This window comes from Galleria mellonella, unplaced genomic scaffold, assembly GCF_026898425.1.
Source record: "Galleria mellonella isolate WM207_F2 unplaced genomic scaffold, CSIRO_AGI_GalMel_v1 utg103, whole genome shotgun sequence".
Classification (NCBI taxonomy): domain Eukaryota; kingdom Metazoa; phylum Arthropoda; class Insecta; order Lepidoptera; family Pyralidae; genus Galleria; species Galleria mellonella.
This window is the reverse complement of record NW_026441966.1, coordinates 2,641,728-2,660,000: the sequence shown is the minus strand read 5'-3', so window position 1 is coordinate 2,660,000 and position 18,273 is coordinate 2,641,728. Positions and strand designations below refer to the sequence as shown.

The following is an 18,273-nucleotide window of genomic DNA, read 5'->3' as shown; positions in this document are numbered from 1 at the left end:
TCTCTCTTTCTCTCTCTCTCTCTCTCTTTATACAGGGTTAGTCTCTAGTAATCATGAAATGAAACTAAGCAGCTTTCCACAATACTAAATCCTTCTACTATTATATTGTAAATGCGAAAGTTGGGGGGAAAGGGATTGTTAGTAATGGAGATTGAGAATCCCATTGCTAGCAATATACCCAACCAAGTCGACCTCCTCGCGGTTCCCCCTGGAAACTATCATGATAAATTCCTGATGAATTCATCATGATGGGCTGACTGGTCTGTTTTCATTCTCATCTATCACCCTTCACTGGTGCTCCGCCAGCGTATCCCGTTAGCGCAGGCGGGGTTACTATTTCATTTTCTACCAATAAATGCGAAAGTTAGTGAAGATTAATAAGTTTTTGTTTCTCTTTCTATCAATATAATTTTCTCCTGTGTTGTTATTTAAATTTTGTACCGCATGTTATGGAGCGGGCGTAAATAGCTGCGACACAGTCTCTTTGTGACTAATGCAGTTATTATCGAAAAGTTTACAAAAAACTGTAAATTAAAATAAGGATCCCAAATAAACATTTTTTTCCAATAGAACGCACCAGTGACGGATAATAGATTAAAATGCAAGGTATATGTAATAAAATAATAATAGATGAAGAAGCAAACATACACTGTGATGAATTCACTAGGAAATAACCACAATAGGGATCCACGTGGACCGCGAGGTCCATAGTCCTCATTCTAACAACCTAATTTAAAGTGGCAAGATGTAACAAATACACGCTCTGCCTCGCAAAACAAGCTAGCCACTACTCGAGCAAAAAACTACTATGTCGAACAAACGAGCGTCTATCTCATATCGCTAAAATTATACGAAAAATAATACAAAAATTTTAAACTCTTCAATATGAACCTTTTTAGATACATTGACAATTGCAGTTTTTTTTTTTTTATAACAAAAGAAAAATGTAAAACAAATGAATTATAACAAAATATATAATACATCAAGTCAACAGACGGCATTTTTATTTAAAATTAATATAATTAATAAATAATAATATACAACAACAAGAACCAGCATATTTTATAAACATAAACTAAGAGTATGTTTTCTGTCCAACCCTGCATATAGGGGGGAAAGGGATTGTTAGTAATGGAGATTGAGAATCCCATTGCTAGTAATATACTCAACCAGGTAGACCTCCTCGCGGTTCTCCCTGGAAACTATCATAGTTAATTCCCGATGAATTCATCATGAAGGGCTAACTGGCCTGTTTTCATTCACATCTATCACTCTTCACTGGTGCTCCGTCAGCGTATCCCGTTAGCGCAGGCGGGGTTACCACACCATTTGCACCCAACAACAAAAAAGCCTTGCATATATACAGCACATTATCAATGTGAATACTTATTATTTTTGAACGAAATGTAAAGTGCCACCACACACAAGCCTAAGAGGTTTATGTGGTACTAAAAATTCATAATTTTTTTTTTTTTTATATGTATTTGCATGATAATTCCGCGATAGACGTGCTTGCTTGCAATTTGCTAGAGCCAAACTTTCGTCAGATGACCACAGAGTGTTTGTGTTCAGAGGTTTAAGATCTAATATAATTTCCATTTGAGTTAAATCTTTTTAATATTGTTCCTTTTTATTATGTGCATTATTCCTTTTTTTTTTTATACAACTTAGAATGGCAAACTAGCTGACAGCCCACCTGATGGAAAGTGGTAACCGTCGCCTATAGACATGAGCAGTACCATGGACATAACCGAGTATACTGTTTCGCCCATGATACCCCCCATACGTTGCCATTCCTGAGGACTCAGATGTTATTCCTCTGTACCCAGTAAATTCACGCCATATCCCACCCTTCAAACCGAAATACAGCCATGCAAACACAACTGGTTCACGGTAGAAACACGAATGGGACAGAGGTACTCAAGCAATCGACTTTTGTACAAAGTCTCCCTCTGATATTCCTTTTTATATGTGAACTAGATGAGCGTATTGGGAGACTAAAACTCATCCAGTTGGTGAAATAAATAAATAAATAATTAAATTTAAAAAAAAAAATAAAGTGTGAAGTGATAACAACAATGATATTATTCTTTCAGACTACCCCTGTATACAATATAAAACCGTGGAATCTATGTGCTGATAGTGCGTAAACTTAATTCGCACCTTGTCGCTATCGTAATTCTGTAGTCAACGTTAAACAGCCCAGTGGTCACCATATAGCATGGTGTTTTCTTAACAGTACAAACTTTGGCCTGTATAAATGTTTTAATCCTTTTAATATAATAAATATATGCATTTATATGCGACGGTTAGCATTTCCCATCAGGTGGGCCGTTAGCTTGTTTGCCATTCTAAGTTGTATAAAAAAAATACAAAAGTTTGTAACGTTGAATGGATGGATATTTATTAGTTTTTCCCGCCAAAAATTACTAAACGGATTAAAATAAAATTTGGTACACCGATGTAACCTATCCTAACTTAGCGCGTAGGATACTTTTTTTGTTATAATACAAAGGTGGCAAACAAGCTAACAGCCCGTCTAATGGTAAACGGTTACTGTAGCCTTTGAACGCTTGCAACACAAGGGGTGTCACGTGTGAGCTGCCGACTCTGACACTATATACTGATTTACGCGAGCGAAACCGCACGGTATAACTCAGTAATCAATAACTTTATCGAAAAAAGTTCAAAGTTAAAGTTAAAAGTTAGTTTCAAGTTAGAATAGGACTACATAGAACAAAATGCATACGATTAAAAAAAATATCAACCAAAATTGGTTTAGAATTAATAAAGATATAGAATAATATCCATTCGTTACTTCTGACGACAAAAAATAAGTGCTTGCGTGGCTGTGTTTCAATTTGAAAAATAATCCTCAAATTTGACTATGCATAGTGCTACTTATTATGTCTATAGCTGACAGTTTTTTTTTATACCACTGAGGTGGCAAACAAGCATACGGCCCACCTGATGGTAAGCGGTTACCGTAGCCTATGAACGCCTGCAATACCAGAGGTATTACTCGCGCGTTGCCGACCCTGAAGAAACCTCTTTACCCCCCTTTTGAAGAACCCCATGCTGTAGTCTCTTGGGAAAACCTCGGCAGGGAGCTCATTTCATAACCTGAGTGTTCAAGTGTTCAAAACATCTCTGAAACCGCGTTGTACGCGACGGTTACCTTTTCATAAGAAAGATTACGTTAAATATTAGATAGTTAAAAATGTTTCGTTATTCTTCGAGAATTATTCTCGATTAAGAGGTTTCATAACGAAGTATGATTACAGCATAGAAAAGGCCATTTCTTCCTTTCTCGTGGGTGTGGTAAGAGGCGACTAAAGGAAGTCGAGGGATGGGCAGCAACGTCCCTCTTAAAACATCTCTAAAGTCTAACTGCGGTTGCCAAGCGTGGCAACTACTGGCAAAACCCCCCAAGGGAAGGCTTATGTTCAGCAGTTTTAAAATATTTAAAATTAATCAATTATTTTCAGGAAATTGACAGACAATTCGAAATTGACACACTTAGCACTTACTTGCATCGGTATTGTAGTAGTATAAATCTGAAGTTGTCAAAAGAAATATATAAAAAAAGACTGTAACGGTATATGCTAATGAGAGACAAATAAATTACAAAAGTATTACAAAATTGTATGTTACAATTACTACAAGACGCGTTAATTCAACTGGTACGAATATGAACGCTCTTAATAACAGCCTATTGTCAAATTTTATCAAATAAAAACAAAAAGTGATTACCTGAGCAATTTGTGTGAACGTTTGAGTTTCTAGCACAATGACTTCTCCATCTTCAGAGCCGACCACCAAACAGCTGACTGAGTACCGATCCACCGATTGCATCTTGAGGGTCGCTATGCAAGCTATCTCTGGCACCTTCCTACTGGGCAGCTCGGTCAAGTGCTCCAAGTATTCTAGCTGCTGATCTTCACTCATTGCCAAGAAGTTCCTTGATTGCGTACTGAGCACTTTCTCAGGTATAGACTTAAAACTCTCCGTGAGCGCTGCTATGACTTCAGTGTTGTGGTTCAGGGGATCCATTAACTAAAAATTGGGATTTTGGAACTTACATACAATTTCTAGGTATAACATATTCGCAATGTAGTAGTTGTAGTGCTTACTGATAACGACAATGATAATGAAATAGTTGCCCCGCCTACGCTATCGCTATCCATTGGCGGGGCACCAGTGAAGCAAGATAGGTGAGGATGAAGTCAGGTCAGATGGCCTATCGGAATGAATTTTACAATAATTTATCATGATGGTCTCCAGGGAGAATCACGTGGAGATCAACCTGAGAGGCCCATATTGCTAGCAATGGGATTAACATCCCCATCACTTTGGGGGGAAAGGGATTATTAGTAATGAAGACTGAGAATCCCATTGCTAGCAATATACCCAACCAGGTCGACCTCCTCGCAGTTCCCCCTGGAATCTATCATGGTTAATTCCTGATGAATTTATCATGATGGGCTAACTGGCCTGTTTTCATTCTCATCTATCATCCTTCACTGGTGCTCCGCGAGCATATCCCATTAGGGCAGGCGGAGTTACCGTTACCATACCATTTTCACCCATAAAAAAAAACATCCCCATCACCAATAATGCTTCTTCCCCAAAAGCAATATTAGGCAACTCCCAGCTGGATGTTGAAACGACCTCAAATGTATTATAGGGCATCAATGGACGCAGGTAACTTAAAGAGTACTCAGGACCCTGTCTTGTATCAGTTTATGGAGAAAGCCGTATTCAACAGTGCAGTATAAATGACAAATAACAACGATGATGTTGTAAAAACAGGGTGCAGCAATAAAATATATATGTATTTACGATATAATAAAACAAGTGAAAAAAAAAACAAGATACGTTTTATAAAAATCTCTCACACAACAAACTTAAAAATAATACATCGTTCTAAAAAACCTCAGTGTTAACAGCCAGTACTAAAACTCCAACAGATGATCACTCAAAGCATTGATCAACATTAATCACTCAAAGCATCAGCCTTGATACACCTTAAAAAAGTAAATGTGGTTAAAAAAAACTTACTTGTTTCCAAACCTCCATTTCGCATGTATTAAACTCGACAGTTGGCAAATAGTACTTGTAGAAAATCTTCATATTGCGATACATGTGTATACAAGAGCTGAAAGCTATACCAATAACTGGCTGCGAGCGCGGCACTGTCTCATTTGTATAGAAACCAACTACGCCAAGCGGCAGATCCGGGAGCACCATGTCGGAGACTTGCATGGCACCTTTGAATACCTATAAAACAACAAATATATCTAGATAAAGTGAAACGGTGAAACTGGTAACCGATTGGGTAGAAAGATTTTCAGATCCCAGGTCCACATACAGGCTATTTCTGCGGTCTACAACCCCACATCCCTTCCCGCCCTTTTTTAAATTAGATAAAAATGGAATGACATCTACAGCATACGCTATATGCTAGCTAACTTGACCTATCGTGATTAATTTACAAAGAAGTTTCCAGATTAACAATGAGGCTTTTTATCCCCATTATTAATAGTCCCTCCCCCTATTTTAGAATGAATTTAAATAAAATTTTGTACACATTTCAATATTAATTAATTATGATATGCTTAGTTCTACACTGATACAGGGCACTTTGATCAAAAAGACCGCCGAGCTCATAAAAACACGTCTAACCTTAGTAGTACCACAAAGTAAACAATAATACAATACAACTAAAAATTTTATATTTCAGCAAAGATTTCGGAATAGAATTGTTCTTAGTACTTCAAGGGCATATATACTTATATAATAATAATAAAATTTGCAGTCAGAATCTACAAGCCCGCGAAATTTAAAAATTTCCATTTTCTGAACACACTCGTACGCTAGTTTATGTAAATAAAAATGGCAAACAGGCAGTGACCTACCTGAAGGGAGGAGGGGAAGAATTGTTAGTAGTAGGGTTTAACTGACCCATTGCCAGCAATGCACCCTATCAGGTCGACCTCCACGCAGTTCCCCTGGAAATCATCGTGATTAATTCTAGTAGAATTCGTCACGATGAGCTAACAAACCTGCTTTCATCTTCACCTATCATCCCTCACTGGTGCCCAGCCAGTGTATACCGATAGCGCAGGCGGGGTTACCATTCCATTATCACCCATTAAAAAGACACACCAGAAGGAAAGCAGTAACCCGTCGCCTATAAACATCACTGAATACACTGAAACACTCATAGTATTGCTCATGTGTTGCCATTTCTAAGAACTAGAGTATTATCATAAGTATTATGATTATAATACTTATGATAATACCTTTTTCTAAATAGCGAATATAACGAACGCACACAATGTATTTTATCTATATTTCTTCCTTTTTTTTATTCTTTTTTTTCAGTGGTATTTCGCGGCTCACTTTTTGCCACAACAGAATATCAGCGTTTTGCTCTTTTTAGGACAAAGCAAAAAGCTGAGTTGTGGCCATTTTGTGGCACACGCATGAAGAAAAAAAAAATTGTGACTAATTTTATGCATTCTGATTTTTTGTTTTTTTTTTTAATTTTTTGTGCATGTAGCTTTTTTTTATCTTTTTTACTTTGCATTTGTGTCTGTTGGTGTTTGTGTGCTGTAAGAAATGCAAATAAATTATATATCTATCTATTATAATGAGTGCCTGTAATTCCTATAGCCCTTAGCTTCTCATAGCTTCAATTACTTTCATAACTCATCTCATACACGCACGCATCTCTTGGAGACTCCTAACTCTTCCTTTATATCAATTGATTACAATAATACTTTGACTGTCGAGTTATATTTATATATAAAATATATAATAGCAAATAAAGTTATTCATTCATTCATTAAACTTAACAATATTCCTCAGCATTTAGCAAAAAGATTCCTTAAATCTTAAAAAAAAAATTGCCAACGGTTACAAAATTGTATGGATTGGGATGAATAAAACAGGGAAAAATAGATAGGAACTTCTTTTTATTCCCAAAAACACAGTATAAATATTAGGACATATGGTAACTTTTAAGTCAATATTCAATTATTTTATTTCACTGTGATATTATATAGGTAAAAAGCGACAAAAATTCTTCATATGAAAGCGCACTACTTATTATATCACTAATGATCAATTTTTAAAAACATGAATTCACGTTTTTGTCTTCAAAATATTAAGTTAGAAATTTTTTTACACACTTATAGGTGTGTGATGGTTCCTCTTAGCATTTCCTTATTAAGGATATTTTTCTTAATTTCACTAACTACTGCGTCTTTTTTTTACAACACAGGGGGCAAACGAGCATGCGGCTCACTTGATGGTAAGTGACTACCGCCGCCCATGATCACTTACAACACCAACGGCATTGCAGGTGTGCCTTTTAAAAAGGAATATGCTCTTTTCTTAAAGGATATGTTGTCGTATCGGTTCGGAAATACTGCTACTGGAAGTTGATTCCAAAGAGTGGTTGCGCTTCTCTAATTTATTTCTTTGCTAAATATACTTTAGGAAACTGAGCGATCTGAGTACGTTGTAAGTCAGTTAGAGGAATTTCGCAAATAAAGGGTAAGTCATTTGACCATTGTAATTTAGATAGTGACTTTTGTATCAGCTTATCTTTGTCACATTTTTGTGTCGCATTTATTTTTAAACCTTGTCGTACGTACAGTCATCTTAATTATATTCTTGCACGCTCATTATATATTTTGTTACTCAAGCGGACGTTATCTTCTGATTGTCTAAATAAGTTTTTAACAAGTTTTGATATAGTATACGATTGTTAAACAATTTTATAGCATACATTTGTATGTAAATTACTTGTGCAATTTTCTTTTTCTCTTAGCACTTGTAAAAAAATTTTCATGAGTCTGTACCCATTGATTATGTGTCATATTTTTATTAGCTGTGGAAGCCAACGCTGCCACTTCAGACCCACAAATTCGACATTTGAAATCCCCGTCAGTCTGAGTACATTTTGTCAGTTCCTTACTATTGCATGTACTATCTTTAGTAGTCTCACAAAGTCGGCATACGAAATCAACATCTGTTTGTGTGCCTATACTTAATTGATTATCATTTAATGTTCGTTTCGGTAAATTTAAAGAAGGTATTGCCACTTGTATTAATTTGCTTTTAAAAAAATCTGATGGAACAAAATGTAGAGAACAGATGCGTTGATTCTTATGGAGCGTTTTTATGTTGTACCTCTTTAAATCACTGCGACCAGTTGCACGGATCCATTGTCGACATCTAAAACAAACAATATGTATAATTGAATTTGGAAATATACAACAATACACTTGTATTTTACTGCTATCTTTTATTCAGATTAAATTGACTTATTTCATGCTATTAAAATTTTTTTAAAAGTTTATTTATGTTTATTTCACCCCACATGATAATTATTAATAGAAAATACAAATAAAAACAGCCAATTTTTATTTAATAGTAAAAATCAGGTAAATAAATAAATAAAACATATATTTAAAAAAAATAAATCATGAAATTCTTATATCATTTCAATAAATACTCAGAATTAACCTTCACTGTAAATCTTCTTAACATAAAATCCAGATTCAGCATCTTTTAAAATTTAATTATCTCTCAACTTTTTTCTTTTTATAAATATTTCTAGAAAGATTTTGTCGAGTCTGTGTCCACTGATCATGTGTCAGATTAATACTAGATCTTGAAGTTGTCAGGGTTTCTATTTGAGTCTTGCATTTTTTACAAGTGACGTCTGTTTGTGTGTGTTTTGTCATTTGATTACAATTGTATGTGTATTGATTTACAACTTTGCAAGTTTGACAATCAAAATCTACTTGTGTAGATTTTGTTGTTGGGTTACACAAATCTAGTGTAGGCAAATGTAAAGTAGGAACAGCAATTATTGTTAATTTATTTTTAAAAAAATCAGTTGGATCGAAATGGAGAGAACAAATACGCTGAGTCCTATTGATTGTTTTTATATCACATTTCTCTAAGTCACTGCGACCAATTACATGGATCCATTGTCGACATCTAAAACAAATATTAAGTATTTATTGTACTTCACTCTATTCAAATAATAAAAAAATTTTAACCATATTAAAACTGTACATCTAAACTAGTATTATAAGGAGATATTTTTTTTTGTTTGTAATAGATAAACTTAAAAAAACAGTTAACTAATTTAAAAAATTCTCTCAAAATCATTCATAAATATTTTATGTTGCATGTACAGACATATGTGTGAGAGACACATATAATACGCATAAAATTTATATGTTGTATATAAATGTAAACTATATATACATACAAATAAATTCCATCATATCAAATTAAAATTATTACTGATTCCGCAAAATGTAAACAAAATTATACTTACTCCATATTTAAAATTGCTACATGAAATTTGCTTGTTATTTAAATTTTAAAATAGTTTATAAAATGTTTACCTCACTTCGTCCGTAGGGAATGAGTGGAATGATTTTTTTGTCTTATCACATCGTGAACTGTAGCATCCTTCTACAGCACAAACATGTCCCATTTTACTACTTGATCTCGGCGAACCAAAAGATAAAGTAATATGTGCGTGAAGCGACTAATATAGTAAAACGCTAGTTATTTGTGAATAAACAAATAATATTAAATATGTTTTGACCATGAATATAATAAAATAATTAAAATTAAAGACGAAGAAAAATGCACCAAAAACATTTAAACAGAAACATAAATACTCAATCAAATAGTCACTACATTAAAAGAGTTAACACAGCTCTACTATCCATGAAACCTGTAATGCAATACATGTTATCTTTTCAAAGAAATAACACAATTAATATTAAAAAAGATAATATCCATAGTCGTGTTCCTATCATACCCATAATGTAATTTAATCATACTTAACTACATTCATTTTATTATTTATTTACCGGTAAAAGTCTGTTAACAATTGTACTAAAAATATCACCTGTTCTTTGTATTATATCACACTTAACACAAACTTATTTATATTTTTATTTATTACAACGTAATTGATCAAAACATAAGTTACTTATTTTAATATTTAAAATATATATATTTGTAAGTGAAGCACTGTTTTTAAAATGGTAACATAGATCTATACTAAAACGTCATTTTACGGCATTGTTTAAACTGTCGCAGGTCTGATGTAAATAAGTTACGATGGAGTTACTACATGCAAATTTTTATTTTTACCCAACACCAAATATTTTTCCTCAACAGCGAAGAAAAAGCCATTATTTTCGTTTTTACTTTTCCCTCTTCTCTTTCAATCATATATTTTATCTAATTATGTATTATACTTTATTTATCTGCACGGAGTTTACAAGTACTATAAACTGTGTCATTTATTTTTTTTCTTTTTTGTTTAAGGGACACAATTAAATTATACATAGATTAAATCTTCAGATCTAATCTCTAGTTGATATAAGAGATATACCTACTTACCTTTAATTTTGGCCCCTCTTCTCCCTTTCCCAAGTCACCGACAAGGAGTTTAATTTCATTATCATTATGAAGATCCACAAGAGTTACATCGGAAGGTAACGTGTTCAGTACTATATCATCTGTTCCTACTTCTACATCTAGCCAACGAGCCATGCTGTTCATATTTACTAAATTAGAAAAAATAAAAATCTTTAATTAAGGATAACATATAAGTATGATAAATTGAAATTAATTAAAATTTTTAGAAATACTGTAATTGTTTGATATTAATGTTGCTATAGCAACCCGGCGCGGCGAAACTGAATGCTGGATACACGTTTGTTTCTGCACGGCACAGTCAAAATATCATTTATACGCGACTTGAACATTATTAGTAATGTAATGACCATAAATAGAAACAATTTATAATAATAATTTAAAATATTATTAGATTTTTTTATCACTATGTAGAGGCAATATTTACTGTTGTTCGCTCGCTAATACTTTTTAGGAAATATTAAGCATAACAATATTCAAGTTTGACATCAAATTACAGAAAATATCAAGCAATTTTGTTATACAAGTATTAAACGAAATATCTACCTATTGACTATTGTCAGTGATTTGACATCTTAAAAAAATTAATTTAACTATCTACTGACATGGACAGGATAACAATGGGCTGCTAGCAAACTGTCTACTGTTATACACGGATAGATAAGAATTTTTATTTTTATCAAAATATCAAGTATTCTTAAAATCAATATAATTTCCAGGACTTTTACCCAATCATAAACTTATATCGTTTGGAGAGAAAGGGATTGTTAATAATGTGGTCTAATTGACCCATTACTAGTAATACATTCTATTAGGTCGATCTCCACTTGGTTTCTTTTGGAAACCATCGTGGTTAATTTTAATGCAATTCGTCACAATGGGTGAACTGACTTACCTTTTCATCCTTACCTATCATCACTCATTTGCGTCCCGCCAGCGTATGTCGATAGCGTACGCGGAGATACCATTCTCCGTTAATAAAAATATTTTTACTACATCACATAATTTTACACAGGAAATGACTAAAAAAGAAACATTATTTCATCTGTTTCTGCTTTTAGTTGATCCTTTCTTATTATTTATTTATTTAAACTTTAATGCACAGTAAAATTTTATATACAGGGTGGCCCATAAGTCCTTAGTAATGAAAAAAATTAATTAAAATAAAACTAATTACACTATGAATAATATTTTTATTTGTAAATATAGCTAGAAAAACGGGAATTATTTTTTGTAAATAACGTCGTCCAAATGTAATTTACAGTCACGGCACTCTTGCAAACGCCTTCTGAAATTGTCGATGACTGCTCGGCACGTCACTGCTGAAATGCTTGCCATTTCTCTGAGGATGTTTTCTTTTAGTTCATTAATTGACCGCGGGTTAGAGTCGTACACTTTAGCCTTAATTCCATTAAGATCCAGGCTTGGTGGCCAAAATGCAGAGATAACTTTGTTTGGAAAAAGTTGACAGATAACGGGCATAGCAGTATTGGAGGTGTGGGAAGTTGCTCCATCCTGTTGAAACCATGTTCGGGCATTAAAGCCTGGAAAGTTTTGCAATTTTTGTATGAAAAACTCCTCGATCATGGCCACATATCGCTCCGAAGTAACAGTAACAGCACGCCCTCTGCCGTCCTCAAAAAAAGTAAGGCCCTATGATGCCATGGGCTGACATAGCGACCCAAACTGTAACTTTAGGACTATGTAAGGGCTTCTGGTGCTTAAGTTTTGGATTAATCGGGCTCCAATTTTGTTTACTAACATGTCCGTTAATGTGGAAGTGTGCCTCATCAGAGAACATTATGTTATTGAACGAAGTAAACCGATTAAACATTTCATTAGCATAATTCACTCTCTGAATAGCATCAAATTTTACCAACTGGATTTTGTAAGGGTGCATAAGTAAATCTTTCTTCAAAATCCGTTGTAACGATGTCCTGGATACGTTTAATGCACTGGAACGCTTACGAGTTGACTGTGTAGGATTTTCACGACTAGATTGTGCCACTGTGTCGATGATTTGTTCCGTACGTGATGTCCTTGGGCGACCCAACCGCGGTTTATCTAACGTCGAACCGGTCTCCTCGAACTTAGCAACCCAATTCTTAATCGTTTGGAGAGCTGGGGTGTCATCAAAGTTGTGTAAACCTTTGTGTTCTCGAAATTTACGCCTCGCAACGGTTGCCGAATTGTTGTTTTGATAAAACTCGCGCACACAAAACGCACGGTCCGCTCCGGTGAAACGCTCCATCGCGACTAAATTCCCAGAAACCGAAGTTACTGCCCCCGCTTCCCCTGCACCGCTCACGCGCGCCGTTTTCGTTTAATTCAAATTTTACTTTTCTAAGGACTTTTGGGCCACCTGTACTTACATTTGACGGACTTAACACCGGACGGATTTCTTTACCATTTAATTATTAGGCAAACCGAGAAATAAATAAACGGTGCATTATTAAAACGAGGAAATGTAAAATATTATTTATTAAACTAATATATTAGAAATATATAATTAGACTAATATAAACATAATATACACACATAATATCTTAAATATATACATATAATAAATAAATACGTAAAATATTACTATATCAAACAATTAGCTGTATTAAAACATTAAATCGTCATAGTCGTAAAATACTGACGGATCTATATGTAATATTTGTCAGATCCGTCAGTATTCTACGACTATGACGAAATAAATATTATCCTTTCCTTATTTCTTTTTTCTTATGCTCCTATCATTCATGTCATATGTTTTATTATATCCATAAACCTCTAAATAATTTAAAAGAATCGAAATTGATCAAAACAATAAATAAAATTTCTTAAAAAATCCAATTCACTATTTTCAAAAATTTAATTTCTCCAAAATTTTGGGAATAGAATTTTTTTTAACCAATATTGTCAAAAGTATACCCAAATTGGCAATGACTGATCATTGCACGTTGTCGTATTTGAATATCTTTGTAGCTGTCATTGTCAGTTGGAATTTTTGAGTAGTCGATTGTCAAAATCAAATGTTACTGTCAATATCAACACACAAACACAGGCGAAAAAAACATAAATAAACATATATCTATCTTTGATAAAGTTTTTGTTCTTTTAAATTTTGTTTAACTTTGTTTTAGTGCATTCTTTCAAAGTTGTGAATCTGAAATAAATAAATAAAGTTCCAATCTAATTATATTAAGATATATACAGTGTAATGACAACGTTTACCTTAAAACCACCTACTGATTTTAATATTTATGGTGTTTTTCGTCCATAATTATATAATAAAGTGTATAACTATTTTATTGCTAAGTGCTCTTCAATCTTTCTTTTAGGTAAGTTTTTTATTTGTTGCTGTAAACATATAAGTACTCGCTCAATTTCGTGAATTCACAAGTTTATTATTTAGGAAACTAAAAAAAAAGTAAAATCAAAAAGAGTATTAATTAAGAAAAAACTGCTTCTCTATACAGCACATAAAAAAAAAAAAACTGAAAAATACCTAACCCTTTTCATAAATATTGTTGGATATTGTGATTTTTATATTTTAATAATATTTCTATTATTTAATTCATTTAGAAAAATAAGGATTTGTTACTTACTAAACTTACATATTAATATATACATATTCATGTCTCCCATATATATAAAATAAATTAAAAATATATATATATATATATATATATATATATATATATATATATATATATATATATATATATATATATATATATATATATATATATATATATATATATATATATAATTTATTTATTAAATTAATAATATCCTATAGTAACTTATAAATATTCTCCCAATTATATTAATTTTATATTCTCCCATTAATGTTGTTTTACTGATAAAACAAGATTGCACGCTGATGCACATTATATTAACAGACTTTTTGTGGGTAATAATGAAATGGTAACCCCATCCATGCTATCAGTATATACTGGCAAAATACCAGTGAGGGTTTTTTTTTATTAGATGAAAATGGAATGGTAACCCCGCCTGCACTAACGGGATACGCTGGCGGGGCACCAGTGAATGGTGATCGATGAGGATGAAAACAGGCCAGTTAGCATCATTATAGTTTCCAGGAGGAAACTATCATGATTAGGTCGACCTGGTTGGGTATATTGCTAGCAATGGGATTCTCAGTCTTCATTACTAACAATCCCTTTCCCCCCTACCAGTGAGAGTTGATAGATGAGGGCGAAACTAGGTCAGTTAGCCCATCATGCTGCTGCAAACTGAGTAAAACTAATGAAAGGAGGTCTGTTAGCCCAGCATAATGAATTCTATTAGAATTAAACAGTATAGTTTACAGGGGGAACTGTGAGAAGGTCGACTTGATAATGTGTATTACTAGTAATGGGAAAAATTAGGCCCCATTACTAACAATCCGTTATCCCCCAGGGAAAAGGGATTGTAAGTAACAGGGGATCTAAGAGTCTCATTGCTAGTAATATACCCTATCAGGTCGACCTCCATGCGGTTCCCCCTGGAAACCGTTGTGGTTAATTCTAGTTTAATTTGTCATGATGGGTGAACTGACCTTCCTTTTCATTCTCACCTATCATCCCTCACTGGTGCCCCGCCAGCTCCTGATAGTTCTGGTTACCATTCCATTATCACCCATAAAAAAAAAAAAACTTAGGACAGTAGATAGTTGTTGGGTGATGCTGGAAGAAATATACAAAAAGACAGAGAAAATTTCTAAATGTTATTGTTTTGGCATCTATTCTTTTTATTAAGACCCTGTGTCATTTTTTATTAATTATCTGATGTAAAGACATCGTCTAGTTACAATTTTATTATTAGTAAGTTACCTAATAAATTCCTAGCAAAGTAATACATACAAAAACAGGAAAACTCGGGACAGTCCTAAAAGTCTTGACGTCACATGGCGCCACCCTCAGACGCTATTACGTCAAGACTATTCGATGACTCAGAAGGAAACGAAAATCATAGTCTCTCAACAAAACCTGTAGCTAGTCGCGCGATGCTTTTATTTGCAATCTCTCTGCAGGGAAACGATCGCTGCTCGCTGACTCACCAACCGGTTTCACTGTTCTGTTAAATGTCAACACGAATCTATATGTCCATTCGGCAAGGATGGCTGAGAGATTGGCGAATAATAGACTATATTATAAGGTTCATAGATCAAATAGCCCTTTCCTAAAGAGAGTTGACGTCAGGCCGATCGTAATATCATACGCCAAAACATTGTCTTATGTTTTTAGATTGCATAGGTGTTAAATAATTTAATAGAAGAGAAAAACATATTACATCGACTCCGAGTATATTATTGGGATAAGGGCAGAAAGTCATACGCACAACGGCCCAAATGAGGGGCTAAACGCGGAAATGAGAGTCCAATTTACATTTTACATTAGAAGGACAAAAAGTCATAGTCAAATGGCTAAATTCTCTTGACTTCATAATAATAATAAGTGCCATGCACTTGCACCAATCGGCTGGTCCTCAAGCTAAAATATTCTATGTTATGCGAGACCAGGCAACGAATATCTAAGCGCACGATCCGGAACATTCAAATCCAAGCCAATTCAAATCCATATTTTTTCTAAATTGGGCCAACCGAGAATCGAACCACCATTTACGTCAAGCAATAAACCCACCACTCCTTCATAGAGGGCGTCAATAGAACACAAAGGTCCTCAAGAGTGCCAAATTATATATATTTGACCAATTCGCCTGTATTCTTCGTGTAGGTATATGTTATACATTATATAGGTATTCGCTTATACTAATTAATACATATTTTTGCTATCGTGCGACACATTCTTATTTAAGTATCACGAAAAGCTTAACTGCAGTCCAACCCACATGCCAAGCGTTGCAACTACTGGCAAAACTCCCTTTATGTCGAAGGCTTAAGTTCACCAGTGGACAGTTAACAAATAATAAATCACTGACTAAATTCACAAATTCAGCATAAATCAACTCATGAGAGAATATGTCATAGCAGGTCACGCGGAGGCGCCAGTAGACAATGGGATATAAACCTCGCTCGCTCTTACCATTGTGTAACGCGACCTTGCCTTGTTTTCGCCAATTTGCATAATTATCTAAATCAATTGCATTAATCACTTTAGACGTGGTGTTAGAAAGATCAAAACTATTTATGCAAATAGAAATTAAATGAAAATAAATACATCAGTAAATTCATAACTTATCGGGTAGATCGATTTAGCCTTTTTTTATGTTTCTAATAATTTGATTACGATTTTCGCGGGATAAGAAAAAAACACTTGCAATTTGCCCTAGACAAACATTAGTTGAGTTTTTTTAATGGATGATAATAGAATGGTAACCTTGCCTGCGCTATCGGTATACGTTGGCGATGCACCAGTGAGGGATAAATGGTGAGGATGAAAAAGCAAGTCAGTTATCCCATCTTGATGAATTCAACGATAATTTAGTAACGATGTTTCCACGGGGAACCGCGTGTAGGTCGACTTGATAGGGTATATTAATAGCAATGGGGACTAATAACCCCCCCCCCCCCCCCCCCCCCCCGCCTCACCCTAACGTTAGTCCAATTAGCTCATATCAAAAAATAGAACATTGTATAATGAATTTAATCTCCACTTCTTGGTTAAAACTATTTTTAAACAGAGCTGTAAATTAAAAATTTAAAGTTTAAATTAAATCGGCACTTCTCTTTTTTTCATTTTTGATACTTATGTATTATATTAGTGTTTTGGATTTGTTATTATATTTCTTACGTATTTCCATGAGACTTTATTAATAATAACTCTATACTATTTAACCTTTATTTGCATGATTTTTTCTAGTGATGCAATAAATCAAGGTGATATAATTCATGTTTAAAATTAAAGGAAAAATGGTTAAAAAATTAATTTGACAGTTATGGTTTTTTTTTTCTGCAACGGACATTAAAAAGGTATCCAGACACGATCAACTTAAAGTGAAATTGTTCTTTTATATAATTTTTGGGCGTTCTATGTTATGATAGAAATTTCCACCAGTATGCAAAAAGGGTTAAAATACTGTTATTGACACTGTAAAGGTCTTTTGTTGTAAAACTATGGTTTATATTGTTAATATTTATAAATGACTGTTTGTTGCCATAAACAAAAATAATAAAATAAAACTAACACTGATATGTCAAAATGATCGTACTATACATAAAGATTTCCTATTTCTGATTAATAATTAGTTTTTTAATCTTATCCTTAGCAAAGGAATATATTGAGAATGGTCCTAGTTAGATTAGGATTTAATAAATTAATTAATAAATTATTAATATACGAGTAAAGTTTTTGGAGTATTAAATAGCTTGTTATGTAACTTTAATTTCTTTATTCGTTGTAATATTGTCGAGGTTTCTCAATCAGAAAGAAAATTATCTGTTCGGTGTGATAGAGGGAAGGCACTGTCTTCCAGCGAAATAGCGCAGCGTTTACGCTTCGGTCACAGTCACGCTACATTCCTGCTCATTTGCACCGGTCAGTCAACTATTCTGGTGATAATCGAACGCTGACCGTAGTACTTATAACGTTATACTTTACATATTTGTTTTATTTACGACTACGTACATCGCCCGACCTCGTCCGTTGCCGTATCGTAATCTTGAAATTGACTAACTTGAATTGACTATAAATGTTACCCAATGAAATGAGCTATCAAATGCAAAAAAAAATCCCATGATTGAACCAGAGATTAAACAAACAAATTTTTCTGCTTTTTTGTATTTTTTTTTTTATGCAACTTAGAATGGCAAGCTGATGGCCCACCTGATGGAAA

The 18,273-nt window shown here is 33.7% G+C and overlaps 2 protein-coding genes across 10 annotated transcripts in view; one reads left to right on the top strand and one right to left on the bottom strand.

The window, feature by feature from the left end:
* Positions 1 to 10,733, bottom strand: part of LOC113513586 (Bardet-Biedl syndrome 1 protein homolog) — a 17,998-nt gene extending 7,265 nt beyond the window's left edge. The window contains exons 1-6 of one of the 8 annotated variants that reach the window (XM_052895916.1): positions 9,435 to 9,819; positions 8,539 to 9,018; positions 5,919 to 8,247; positions 5,062 to 5,280; positions 3,754 to 4,056; positions 2,164 to 2,252 (exon numbers count right to left, since the gene is read on the bottom strand). In XM_052895916.1, coding sequence (XP_052751876.1) covers positions 2,164 to 2,252; positions 3,754 to 4,056; positions 5,062 to 5,265 — 596 coding nt within the window. In that variant the 5' untranslated portion in view covers positions 5,266 to 5,280; positions 5,919 to 8,247; positions 8,539 to 9,018; positions 9,435 to 9,819. Of the gene's footprint in view, positions 1 to 2,163; positions 2,253 to 3,753; positions 4,057 to 5,061; positions 5,281 to 5,918; positions 8,248 to 8,538; positions 9,019 to 9,434; positions 9,821 to 9,949; positions 10,136 to 10,449 lie in introns of those variants that run through there. The other 7 variants (XM_052896001.1, XM_052896046.1, XM_052895962.1 and 4 more) reach the window with 7 other exon arrangements.
* Positions 10,734 to 13,534: 2,801 nt separating this feature from the next.
* The window catches only part of LOC113513781 (ephexin-1), a 175,975-nt gene continuing 171,236 nt past the window's right edge, over positions 13,535 to 18,273 (top strand). For both annotated transcript variants that reach the window (XM_052892178.1, XM_052892103.1), the window contains exon 1: positions 13,535 to 13,814. The gene's annotated coding sequence lies outside the window, so the exon portion shown is untranslated. The remainder of the gene's footprint in view (positions 13,815 to 18,273) is intronic.